At 57.9% G+C, this 13,211-nt stretch overlaps 1 protein-coding gene and 1 long non-coding RNA gene across 3 annotated transcripts in view; one reads left to right on the top strand and one right to left on the bottom strand.

Annotated features, from left to right (window-relative positions):
- Positions 1–1,281: 1,281 nt before the first annotated feature.
- Positions 1,282–13,211, bottom strand: part of PAX7 (paired box 7) — a 93,109-nt gene continuing 81,179 nt past the window's right edge. The window contains exons 8-9 of one of the 2 annotated variants that reach the window (XM_086860578.1): positions 8,966–9,212; positions 1,282–4,890 (exon numbers count right to left, since the gene is read on the bottom strand). In XM_086860578.1, coding sequence (XP_086716704.1) covers positions 4,775–4,890; positions 8,966–9,212 — 363 coding nt within the window. In that variant the 3' untranslated portion in view covers positions 1,282–4,774. Of the gene's footprint in view, positions 4,891–8,013; positions 9,213–13,211 lie in introns of those variants that run through there. The other variant, XM_086860577.1, reaches the window with a different exon arrangement.
- Positions 7,592–10,065, top strand: LOC147649515 (uncharacterized). The gene is made up of 2 exons (XR_015278721.1): positions 7,592–7,731; positions 8,790–10,065. It is a non-coding gene; the product is annotated as an uncharacterized LOC147649515 (long non-coding RNA).

Here is a 13,211-nt window from a genome sequence, read left to right as displayed (position 1 = left end):
GTGTGCACCTCTGGCATGTCCACCTCTGCTGTGTCCACTTCTGGCTGTGTCCCTTGGTCACTGTTGCTCTGGACGAGGCGTTGGGTGGTTTTTGGTCCCTCAAAGTCAGCAGCAGCTGAGGATCCACTCAGCCACTCTCCGGTGGCCACAGGTGGCCACAGCCAGGTTCTCGCTGTCTGTCTCTCCAGTCTCGTTGCTCGTTGGTGGCCACTGGTGGCCGTTGGTGGCCATTGGTAGCCACAGCCAGGTTCTCACTGTCCGGCTCTCCAGGCTTGGTGGCCATTGGTGGCCACAGCAAGGTTCCTGCTGTCCGGTTCTCAGTCTCAATGCCTGATGGTGGCCATTGGTGGCCATTGGTGGCCACAGCAAGGTTCCTGCTCTCCAGGAGGCTCGGTGCCCATTGGTGGACATTGGTGGCAATTGGTGGCCATTGGTGGCCACAGCCAGGTTCCTGCTGTCCAGCTCTCCAGGCTTGGTGCCTGTAGGTGGCAATTGGTGGCCGTTGGTGGCCACAGCCAGGTTCTCACTGTCCAGCTCTCCAGGCTTGGTGCCTGTTGGTGGCCATTGGTGGCCATTGGTGGCCACAGCCAGGTTCCCACTGTCCGACTGTCCACGCTCCGTCCTGTCCCAGCTCCAGGCTCTCCCCCCGCCGCGTCCCCCCCATCCCACCCCACCCCTCGAGTTTGTCTCTCGTCAGCAGAGCTGAGCTTGGCAATCCATGAAACAAAACTGAACCAACAGAACAAAACCAAAAGTTACTTCTGACTTTCATACATGAACAAAAGGAAGAAACAAAACAAAACAAAACAAAACAAAAAAAAGCCCCAAATCAACCCCATCCCACCCCGAAGATTCTGGAATGTCTTTTGAAAACACACAATAGGCAAATTTCTACAGTTCATCCCCCCTCCCATCCCCTTTTTTTTCCTTCATCTTCTTCATTTATTTTTTATATTTTTTCTTAATTTTTCTTTTTTTTTTTTTTAATTTTTATTTTTATTTTTTTTACTAGCACGGCACTCACTGTGGGGTGTTTTTTGTTGGATTTTTTTTTTTTTTTAGTATAGATATATATATATATATAAAAAAAAAGTCGACTTTCTATAAACATACAGCACGTGACCAAATTTTCCAACTAAATGTACAAAGTGCGACCACAAGGGGAAGGTCAGAGAAGAGCTATTTTGTTCCTCTAGGAATTCTATTTACAGCAGTGCCCGGCTGCCCACGGACTTTTTTTTCGGGGGGGGGTTGGCAGAGAGGATTCCGCAGCGCTCCCTCTTTTTAATTTTGGGGTTTTGTTTTTTTTTATTTTTTGGGGGGGGGGTCCTGCCCCTCGGGGGAGGCGGCCGGGCCCGGCTGTCCATCGGTGGGGAAAGGGGGGAAGAGCGGGAGCAGCAGCCGAGGGATTCCGTGGAATGATGGAGCCTTTCCTTGGCGGCGAGGAGGGCGTTGGGTCGGGAATTCCAGCTGGGGATGGGCACGGGATGGAATTCCAGCTGGGGATGGGCACGGGATGGAATTCCAGCTGGGGATGGGCACGGGATGGAATCCCAGCTGGGGATGGGCACGGGATGGAATTCCAGCGGTGAGGAGGATGAAGGCGGGAAGGCGCTCCCAGCTGGGGATGGTCAATGTTTGGCCTCTGAAATATTGTTAAATATCAGGAAATCTCTGGTTTTTGTGGCGGTGCCAGGAAGAATTCCAGCAGGTGCTTCCATCACTGCATGGAGACATCCCAGGAATTCCTGCTGGGGAGGCCAGGACTGGAATTCCGCAGGGTTTCCCCCTTCCTTTAGAGCTCTGGAGCACAAACACCACAAACCAGCAGAGTCTTTGCTGCTCTCCAAGATCTCCGGAGTGGAGCAGGGCGAGGCCTCGGGGTCACCCGACCAGTCCAGGGCATTGGGGCTCCTCTGTCCCCTCTGGAATTCTGTCCCTTTGGCTTCACCAGCCACAGGCGCCACACGCTGTCCCGGGAGAGGAGGTGGGAATGGAATTTCTTCCGAGCTCTGTGATCCAGGGAATGTCTGGGCTCCGTGTGTGGCACAAGAAGAACCGGGATTTCTGGAGCACTGAGCCTCTGGATGCAGCAGTCACCTGGATTCAGCTCCCGCATGAGAGAGGTGCAGGAAAATCCCTCTGGGAATGATGGGAAGCAAAACTGGTGGGAGCCACCACTGGTGAGGATCCAGGACAGGTGAACTGGTCCAGGTGGCTGCAGGGACAGTGGCCCGGTGGCTCCTGATGGATGGTGTGGGGCCAGGAGAGGAAGAGCCCAGGGAGATGTTCCAGCTGCCAGGACGAGTTCAGCTGGTTCAGGAAGGGTGGGAGAGGCAGAAGGGGGAGTGAGGGAAGTCTCCTTTAGCGAGCAGAGCAGAATTCTTCCCACCATGGGGTCCCTCAGGGCTCAGAAGCAGAAATTAGCTGGGAAAGCAGAGATCTGGAGGGGTTCAGGGCATCCCAAATCCTGACAGCCTGTGGGGACACCAAACTCTGCCCGTGGGGACACCAAACTGCTCATGGGGACACCAAACTGCTCATGGGGACACCAAACTGCCTGTGGGACACCAAACTGCCTGTGGGGACACCAAACTGCCTGTGGGGACACCAAACTGCCTGTGGGACACCAAACTGCTTGTGGGGACACCAAACTCTGCCTGTGGGGACACCAAACTGCCCGTGGGGACACCAAACTCTCCATGGGGACACCAAACTGCTCATGGGGACACCAAACTGCCTGTGGGGACACCAAACTGCTCATGGGGACACCAAACTGCCTGTGGGGACACCAAACTGCTCATGGGGACACCAAACTGCCTGTGGGGACACCAAACTGCTCATGGGGACACCAAACTCTGCCCATGGAGACACCAAACTGCCTGTGGGGACACCAAACTGCTCATGGGGACACCAAACTGCTCATGGGGACACCAAACTGCCTGTGGGGACACCAAACTCTGCCCATGGAGACACCAAACTGCCTGTGGGACACTAAACTGCTTGTGGGACACCAAACTCTGCCCGTGGGGACACCAAACTCTCCATGGGGACACCAAACTCTCCATGGGGGACAGAACTCTGCCCATGGCCATTCAGCCCTCAGCTCCTGCCTCATGACAGGGCAGCTTTCCTCACCCTCTCCAGGTTGAAGCTCCTGATGCAGCACGGGGAGGTGAGAGGTGACCTCTGCACGACTGGGAATGCTCGGGAATCACCCAGGATCGTCATCATGGCCAAAAGGGAAAGGTTTCACCTGCTGGGGGATGGATGGATGATGGATGGATGGATGGATGGATGGATGATGGATGGATGATGGATGGATGATGGATGGATGGATGGATGATGGATGGATGGATGGATGGATGGATGGATGGATGGATGGATGGATGGATGGATAAATGACGGATGGATGGATGGATGGATGGATGGATGGATGGATGGGTGGATGATGGATGGATGATGGATGGATGGATGGATGGATGGATGGATGGATGATGGATGGATGGATGGATGATGGATGGATGGATGGATGGACCCATGGATGGATGGATGGATGGATGGGTGGAAGGATAGATGGGGAAGATCTTTCTCCAGGCAGTGAGAGCAGGGAATGCCTCGGGAAGGTGAATCCCATCCCTGCAGAGTGGAGAACAGCAGCTGGGAGCCCCTTCCCATCCTGGCTGCTGCAGAAACCCCTCAGCTCTTCTGTCCTGGCTCCACATCCACCCCGGGCAGGGCAGCACCTCCAGATCCAGCTCCGTTCCCTTCCAGGTGACTCCTGTGGCAGGACCCGGCTCTGCTCAGTGAGTTCCTGGCCCTGCCCTCTTGTCTTTGCTCCCTTGGCCAGCTCAGGGCCAGCAGGGCCACCAGGAGCCGTGCTCCATGTCCCCAGGGTGTCCGGGTGTATCCACAGCCCCTCCTTGTGCCAGGCCAGCGCTGTCCCCGCTGCTGCCATGGTCTGGCGGTGACAATCGGCTCTGGATTGGTCCCTCAGGATTGGGAATGGTCCCTCAGAGAAGTGAAAATCGCCCGTGCCCTTCATCTCCGCTCCTCCTGCCGCCGTTTACGTTTTCCAAAGGTCCCAGGCTGGCTGGAATTCCATCCTGCTCCTGCTTAGCGGCGGTCCGGCCCATCCAGCCCTGCTGTGGGAAGCCACCGCTGAGAAGGGAGGGTAGGGCTGGGCTGGGGAAATTTGCTGTCCCTTGAAGAAATGTTTTTCTGCTTTTCGTCCGTCTTTGCGGTTGGTTTGTTGGTTTGTTTCTTTAAACAAGTCCTTATATTTGGTCCATAGGTCTTCTGTGGTCCCGATTTCCATCACCCTTAACGCTCAGCTTGGTTATTCCTTCCTATACAACATTCACCAAATTTACAGCAACGGAAAGAAAAGGAAACAAAATGAAAAGTTTCTTTTTTTTTTTTTCCTTTTTTTTTTTTCTTTACAGAGGAAAAAAAAAAAAGAAAAAAACTGCTCAATTTGGCTTCGGCTTTTCCATCTACCTAAGGAATGGAAAGTTCTGGAGTGTGAGGGAATGGCATGGCCAGGTTTGGAGGGAGGGCTGGGGGCCGATAAATGCACCCAAGCCGTTGTCTCTGGCCACAGGAGGAGTCAGGCCCCACGGGCCGGACTCGCCTCTGGAATGCTCTGGAGGAGCCGGATTCCGGGAGAGCTCCCCCCTCTCTCCCATCTCCTGGGCAGCTGGGGTGGATCGGGTCAGGAAGGATCCCTGGAAGCCGGTGGGGTTCTCCAGAGGTCTCTCTGCTGCCGGGGGTCTCAGTAGGCCTGGCCCGTCTCCACCGGCAGCAGCCCCAGCACGGCCGAGTGCTCGCCCAGCTTCATGCGGCGCTGCGTGGACAGGCTGACGTTCTTGGCCAGGTAATCCACGGCGGCTGCAGCGGAAAAGGGACAGTCAGGACATGGGGGACAGCTGGAGAGCAGGACTGCCAGCCCTGCAGGGACAGCCCAGGGCTGGCACGCACACCAGGGAGCTGTTTGAAGGGTTCAGAGATGGGATGGGGCTGTCACACACACCAGGGAACTCCTGGGAAGGGCTCAGAACCAGGATGGGGCTGTCACACACACGAAGGATCTCCCAGGAAGAGTTCAGAACCAGGATGGGGCTGTCACACACATCAGGGATCTCCCAGGAAGGGTTCAGAGCTGGGATGGAACTGTCACACACACCCAGGACTTGCTGGAAGAGTTCAGAACCAGGATGGGGCTGGCACACACACCAGGGAACTCCTGGGAAGGACTCTGAATCAGGATGGGGCTGTCAAACACACCCAGGACCTGCTGGAAGGGCTCAGAACCAGGATGAGGCTGTCACACACACGAAGGATCTCCCAGGAAGGGTTCAGAACCAGGATGGAGCCACCAGAAGCAGGACAAGCCCTGCTGGAGCTCAGCACAACCCAGGGGAGGGGAAGCCCTCAACTCTGCCCACGAACACCTGAAAAGAGCTGAAATTCTGCCATGGAAAACGGGAGTTCTGAGGGAGCCGAACCTCAGGTTTTGGGATAAACCTTCCAGGCCCTCGGTGATGCTGCTGGAAGCGATTCCAGAGGTTTCGGTGGGAGCTCCCCATGTCTGGGATCTGCCTCTCCTGCTCCCAGCTTCGAGCTCTGCCTGCCTCCCTTCACCCCGCGGAAAACCTCTTCCCTTGCCGATGGAGCTGGAGAACAGCTCCATCCCTGGAGGGGACGGGAGGTCCCAGCTCCTGTGGCTGCCCCGGGCTGAGCGGGGACCGGGCTGGGACAGGATGACACCGCTCATTAGCCGGGCTTCACTCAAAGCGCCCCTCGCCGCCTCTAATGGCCCCAATTAGATTAATCAGGAGCTGGCAGGAGCTGCCCGATCGCTGCCAATGAGTAAACAAATCTCAGCCATCAACGTCCTGTCAGCGGCGGGCCCCAGAGGAGCCCCTTCCACGCACCAATCCTGATTAGACTTGGCAGATCCATTAGAATTCCCTTCACGCTCCCGCGTTCCATCACCGGCATCATTAACGCGGCCCCGGCCTCTGGGAGCCCTCCGGGAAGGATGGAGCGCCTCTGGAAGCGCCTCTGGAAGCGCCTCTGGAAGCACCTCTGGAAGCGGGAGGGATCCCGGGATAAGCCAGCGGGAATGCTGATCCAGAACTTTCCTGGGGGATGAGCAGTTGGAGCCCACAAAATCCTGGGATTGTTGCGGAGATTGGAAAAGCCCCCCTGGGATCATCGGGTCCTGCCCTTAATCCATCGCTGCCCATGGGCAGAGCCTGTTCTCCGAGCACTGGATCCATTTTTGGGGACAATTCCAGGGATGCCATCTCCCTGGTGCCTGAGCACCTTTTCCCTGCAGGAATTTCCTCCCTCGGTGGAGGAAATTTTATTTTCTTGTGTTTGAGGCCGTTTCCTTTTGTCCCCTCCCTCGTTCCCTGGGAGCAGAGCCCGACATCCCCCAGCTTCAACCTCCTGCCAGGTTGGGAATTCGATGGCAATCCCATCCTCCCCCCTGAAAAAGACCCCAAAATATTCCTTTTTGTGCCGGTGGGAGGAGCCCGGAGGCACCAGGGGATCCCAGGCCAGGAATCAGGGATGGGGTGTGTTGGTTTAGCGGGGCTGAAGCCAAAATAAACCCAGAAGTTTACGGAAGGTGCTCTGGGTGTTTGTTTGTTTGAGTGAGAGGGAAAGCGAGGCTGGGTTTGTTTTTGTAAAACCGGGAATGAGGAGAAGTGGGAGGAGAGGGATTCTCTGCAGGCCACCAAAGCCATGGAGCTGATTCCCAAATCCTGGCTTTGTCCCCTGTCCCACCAAGCCTGCCTCAACCCCAAAACCCCGCCCCCAAACTCCATTAATTATTAATTAATTATCATTAATATTAATTACATGATGCATCACACATAGCGTTACGTCATAGATAATCCAAACTAGACTTTGTATTATGTAATTAATATATTTTTAATCACCCAAAAAAGGGTTTTGGTGCTTTTGTGCCGCATCAGAGAACATCTGATCTGAACAAACCGGGGGTCACCTCACGCTGACGGGAGCTTGAACGGAATTTGAAGGGAAGAAGCCAAAGGGAATTGGAATTGCAAAGCACAACGGGGAAAGGAAAAAAAAATATCATTATTCCAAGGTCAACTGCGCGTGAGGCCAGCACTAATTACCAAGGCAAACCGCGGAGAGCTCGTCACCAACGGGGTGACAGAAATCGGGATCGGGGGGCCCAGGAAACAACTCCTGTGCCAGCAAAAATTCCTGCAGCAGAGCCAGACAAACCCTCCTTTCTCCTTCCCCCTCTCTGCCCAGCGCTGCTCGCCCCCTTATTTTATTTTTTTACACACATGGGTGTGACTAACGCCTCGCCCAAGGGAATCTTTATTGGAAATACATGGTATCGGAATTTGTTTAAGATTTTTATCAATAGCACGTGTGTCCAGCCCCGCATCCAGAAGCGAGGGGAAGGTCGAGGGGTCACAGATCAAACTCCCGACAAACAAAAAGAGGAGGGGCGGGGGGGCCGCTATTGATCCCGTCTGCCGCCACAGCCGGTTCTCATTGAGGCCGCGGCGTTAAGGACATTAAAGGGCTGTGACGAGGGCCCGGGAGCCGCGGCCGAGGGAGGAAAGGTCACCGAGGACACGCTGCGGGCAGCGGGAGCGCGCCCGCAGGAAGAGGATGCACCTTTAACCCTCGCGGGGTCAGCGGAGCGCCGAGCGGGCTCGGCCCGGGGGAACGCGGCAGGTGAGAACAGCCCCGGCACTGAGGGCTGGCTCTGGTATCCCCGAACCGGGCTGGTCCTGGTACCCCCCGAACCGGGCTGGTCCTGACATCCCCGAACCGGGCTGGTCCTGACATCCCTGGCTGGCCCTGGTACCCCCTGAACCGGGCTGGTCCTGGTACCCCCCGAACCGGGCTGGTCCTGACATCCCCGGCTGGTCCTGGTACCCCCTGAACCGGGCTGGTCCTGACATCCCCGAACCGGGCTGGTTCTGGTACCCCGAACTGGGCTGGAACCGGGCTGGTTCTGGTACCCCGAACTGGGCTGGTCCTGTCACCCAGCCTGGACAGCTCCCCCTGATTGGGCTGTCCCTGTCACCCAGTGGGGACAACAACCCGGGCCAAGCTGTCCCTGTCCAAGGGACAAGCTCAGCACCCCAATCCCGGCTCTCAGGACAGGCTCAGCATCCTAATCCCAGCTCTCAGGACAGGCTCAGCATCCTAATCCCGGCTCTCAGGACAGGCTCAGCATCCCAATCCCGGCTCCCAGGACAGGCTCAGCACCCCAATCCCGGCTCTCGGGACAGGCTCAGCATCCCAATCCTGGCTCTCAGGACAGGCTCAGCATCCCAATCCCGGCTCCCAGGACAGGCTCAGCATCCCAATCCCGGCTCTCAGGACAGGCTCAGCATCCCAATCCCGGCTCTCAGGACAGGCTCAGCATCCCAATCCTGGCTCTCAGGACAGGCTCAGCATCCCAATCCCGGCTCCCAGGACAGGCTCAGCATCCCAATCCCGGCTCTCAGGACAGGCTCAGCATCCCAATCCCGGCTCTCCCAGAGCCCCAGCCCAGCTGACAGCCTCATTCTGTAGGAAAAGCTCTGAGCCCTGGCCTGGGGAGGGCAGGGCAGGCAGGGATGCTCTAAGCTCGGCTTTACAAATCCCAGCTTTCCCCCGGCTGAGCAGGGTGAGCCAGTCCTGGCATTCCTGGAGAAGAGAGAACTGGGGAGCTGGAAGGGGTTGGGAATCTCCCTTTGCCGACAGAAAAACATCCACCTAAAACCTTTCACTGCCACTTTCAGATCCGGCTGCGAGCCGAGCATCCACAGCACATCCCCTCTTCACCTCCAGCCGGACAAACTCCCAGCAGACAGACAGACAGACAGAATTCGGAGCCATAAATGGGTGCATCCGATCCCCCATTCCCTCCCTCGCTCCTGGCATTCCCTGGGAAGGGGGAATTCCTCCCAGCACTTACTCTGGCCGTACTGGCCGTACTGGTAGCCGGCCACGGGGTCCACGCTGTAGCTGGTGGTGCTGTAGGTGGGGGGACAGTAGGACTGCGAGGTCGGGAGGCTCTCCACGGATTTGATGGAGTCGCTGCGCTGGCTGCAGCTGGCCGAGATGGAGTTGGTGCTGTCCAGGCCGCCGTGGAGGGGAGAGATGGAGAAATCGGCCTGTGGCTGCGGTGGGACCCCGCTGGGGTTGCTCAGGATGCTCATCACCTGCAGAGACAGCGCGGGGAGCGTCAGGGGATGCAGAGAGGACACAAAAGAGGAGTTTTGGGATGGACAGCGGCCCAAACGGGGCGGAGAGCCCAGCTCTGAGCCCACCAAACCCCGCCGGCAGCCCCGGGGCTCCCCTCGGAACCTTGGCGTTTTTTGGGGATATTTTGCTGCCCTGCCAGGGATGAGCAAAGGGGTCGGGGAAAAGCAGGAGGGGGAAAAAAAAAATCACAATTTTCCCAAAGGGACGGTGAGGACAGCCCCGTCCTTGGGAAGTCGGGTTTGCAAAGGTCCCCAGGCAAAGCAGATCAAACCCTCGCTGGCTTTGATGCAGCTTCAGGGGATGAAATGTCCGAGTTCTCTTTGCCCCCAGATGTTAAAGGGTAACAGGTCCGGCTCGTTTCAGCGCTCGGTTGGAAAATGTAATTTAATTTACACACACAAAAAAAAATCTTCCTGCTTTGAGACCTGAACCAGATGAACTAATTGGGTTTTTTGTTGGTGTTTTGGGGTTTTTTTTTCAGTTTTTAATGTTGTTTTTTTTTCAGCGAAAATGCCAGATTTGTTCCCGGGGCTGAGCTGGGGGTGAGGCTCTGCCCTTCCCCGCCAGGGATCAGCAGAATTTCCCCCGGGTAATTCCGAGTTAAAGGTGGAAAGGGTTCGCAGGGGAAGGGCCGAGAGGTTCCTGAAGCCTCTCGGTGGTGTCGGAGCCTCCGCGGGCTGGGGCGGGGGGAGAGGGGACAAGGGACGGTCACCTCGGGGGGCCCGGCCGGCGCTCAGATGCCGAGCGGCTCCAAATCTCCGAATTTAGCATAACCTCATTGACATCAATTAAAGTGGCAAATTGGAAATATTTGGAGCCTGGCAAGTGGTAAAATGAGCCCTTTATCCGCCAGCAGCGGCCTGGTGAGCTTTTGTGCCTGGGCTGCATTCTCGGGAAGGACACCGGGGGGGTTTTTATGGGGCTGAGGGTCCCCTTCCTGCTCACCCCGACACCTTCCCGACCCCTCCTCCCTGCCCGAGCGGGCTCTGGGGTGAGCGCCCAGCCACCAGCTGCCTCTGCTCCCTAAAGCATCTGCCAGGATGGAAATTCCACCCCCGGCTCCGCTCCCGGAGCAGAATTTGTCCGGGAATTCGGGAGCTGGGGGTGGGTGGAAGGAGCCCCGCCGAGGAGGGGAGGGGGTTGGTTAAAATCCAGGAAAATCCATCGAACCCCCAGCTCGGGGCTGAGCTGGGGTGTGGGGATGGGGCACGGGAATGGGGTTTGAGCGAGGGGAGGGCTCGTTCCTCCCCAGTCCCGGGCTCACTGACCCCTCCTCCTCCTCCTCTTCCTCCTCCTCCTCCTGGCTTTCCACCCTGCACTGAGCTCAAACTCCTCTGCTGCTCCCCAAAAGTTAAACCCGGCTCAGCTGTCTGCACGGCGAGCTTAGCCAGAGCCTCGGTGGTCTCCCCGGAGCCTCGGTGGTCTCCCCGGAGCCTCGGTGGTCTCCCCAGAGCCTCGGTGGTCTCCCCGGAGCCTCGGTGGTCTCCCCAGAGCCTCCATCGGCTCCCCAGAGCCTCCGGGCACAGCTCGAGGCAGGGATTAAATCCCGAGGTGCCTCCATGGAAATGTTCAGCCCTAAAAATGTTCCCGCGCCAGCACTGGGGGATGAAGAGAGGGAATTTAATCCTCAGGAGAATGGATCCATCCAGAGCTTGGGGTGCTGAGCTGTCCCGGGGGTGGAACCCCCGAATCCCCTCGGTTGAGGGCTGGAGCATCCCCTGGGCTGGAGGAGCCGGATCCGTGTCCCGAGGGACACCCGGGAGCCCCCGGGCACGGCTGCTGTGAGTTCACCAGCAGAACCCCGTGTTTAAAACAATAAACACGCGCGGAAAACGCAGCCCCGGGGACCCTGAGTTATTCCTGGGATGCTCTGCCCTTTCTCCTCGCCCTTCCTGAGCTGTCCAGGCCTGGAGGTGCTGCCTGGCTGGGGATGTGAGCCCGCCCAGCCCTGCAGGTGCAGGGAGGATTCCCTGGAAAGCGGAGGGGGACTGGAATCACTCAGGGAGCAGCGGGGTTGGTGCTTCTCTCCCTCCTGGCCACGGCCCCGCAGCTCCTCAGATGCTTTTTATTACCCCGAGCAAAGGAGCGGCTCCCCAGGCCAGCGAGAGCCACATTAACACTTCCTTTGGGGGGAAAAAAAGGGGATGTAAAGCAAGGCTGGAAAATGAAAGCCAGATTCGCACTCCAAATTCAGGGAGCGGGGCAGATGCTTCCACAAACCCTGCTGGAAAAAGGAGCTGGATTTGATCGCTGGGAATCAGGAGCGGTTCCTGATCTCGGCTCTGGCCCTGGAGTCACTCCAGGCTGGTCCTGGGGTGTTCCCAGTGCCTGCTCCCCCTCGGGAATCCCTGCAGGGGATCTGAGGGATCCCTCTGGGAAGGATGGGCTGAATTTCCCTCTGGAATTCCATCAGGATCACTGGGATTCCCTCCCAGCCCTGCCGGCGTGGGGAACAGCTGCGTGGCCGGGCAGAGGCTGGGGATCCATCCCAGCTGGATGTTCCCATGGATTTGGGGTGGCCAAGGGGGCCCTGAGAGCTCAGCAGAGCCCCAAAGCTCTCCAAGAACCACGGGAAGCGCCTGCCCTTCCCAGACAGGCTGAGGGGATTTGGGGCCAGGAGCCCCTGCCCTCCTTGGCCAGGCTGAGGGGATTTGGGGCCAGGAGCCCCTGCCCTCCTTGGCCAGGCTGAGGGGATTTGGGGCCGGGAGCCCCTGCCCTTCCCAGACAGGCTGAGGGGGATTTGGGGCCAGGAGCCCCTACCCTCCTTGGACAGGCTGAGGGGGATTTGGGGCCAGGAGCCCCTGCCCTCCTTGGACAGGCTGAGGGGGATTTGGGGCCAAGCTCCCTGAGCTCTGCACAGGTTCAGCCGAGGACAGATCCATTTCCTCACCCCAGGACACGAAGGTGTTTGGAATAACGAGAGAGAACCGGAGATTCTCGTTCCCTCCTTGCCACCCAGCACGGAAAACCCCGCAGAGCCCTCCCGGGCCTGCTTCCCCTGACTTCTTATTTCAGCTGGAAAAACTCATTTTCCAGGCCACTTTTGAACTCCAGATCCCCTCCTCAAGAATGCAAAGTCCTTCTCCCTTTCCTCTCTGACCTTGCCGGCTTGTAATTTATTACTTCTTGGTGCATTAATCATCGCTAACTAAAAATCGATACCCACTGCACATCTGCCGGGGTTTATCTGCGGGGGAATCTGCTCACTGTCCATCAGCAGGACTGACAGCCGTCCCTTTCCCTCCCTCCCTGTCCTCCCCCCTTCCCCCTGGCCCAAATCTTGGGGCCAGGAGCTTTTCCCGAGGTCACCTTTGGGGTGGGGACGAGCGGGGAGAGGTCCTGGAGCGTCGGGGGTTGATGCACAAAGACCCTCCTGGATGAAAGCAGCAGCTCCCCCCTCACCTCCTGCTGCTGCCTCCCTCCCCTCCCTCCCCACCCTCCTCGGCGGCTCCCCCCGGGACGTTTCATCACTCTCTCCCCTACTTTAAAAGGAGGGGAGTTAAAAAAATGTAATTAATTCCCTCCATTTCTGAGCTGGCCCTCAGGGCCTCTGGCCATGGAAGCTGCGGCGGGGGAAATGTGCACCCTTTATGATAAAGGGAGGCGGCTCTGGGGTGGGAAGCGCAATTAGGACCTTCCAGCCGGGCAATCGGGGTCCGGGTTTGGGGCTGGGGGGGCTGCAGGGGACCCGGCTGATGGGGACAGATAAGGGAGGGACAAGGGGAGGGCAAAGCCGACTTTGGTGGCCTTGCCCTGGCAGAGCTGGCGGCTGCTCCTTGGTGGCTCCTGAGAAGCGTGGGACATCCCTGGAGTGACCACGGCTCCTGGACATCCCTGGAGTGACCACAGTTCCTTCCATGTGGGACATCCCTGGAGTGACCATGGTTCCTTCCCTGTGGGACATCCCTGGGGTGACCACAGGTCCTGGACATCCCTGGAGTGACCACGGCTCCTGG

This window comes from Cyanistes caeruleus, chromosome 22, assembly GCF_971803275.1.
Source record: "Cyanistes caeruleus chromosome 22, bCyaCae1.hap1.1, whole genome shotgun sequence".
Lineage (NCBI taxonomy): Eukaryota > Metazoa > Chordata > Aves > Passeriformes > Paridae > Cyanistes > Cyanistes caeruleus.
Note: the sequence above shows the minus strand (reverse complement) of the source record. Positions and strands in the feature narration are given on the sequence as shown.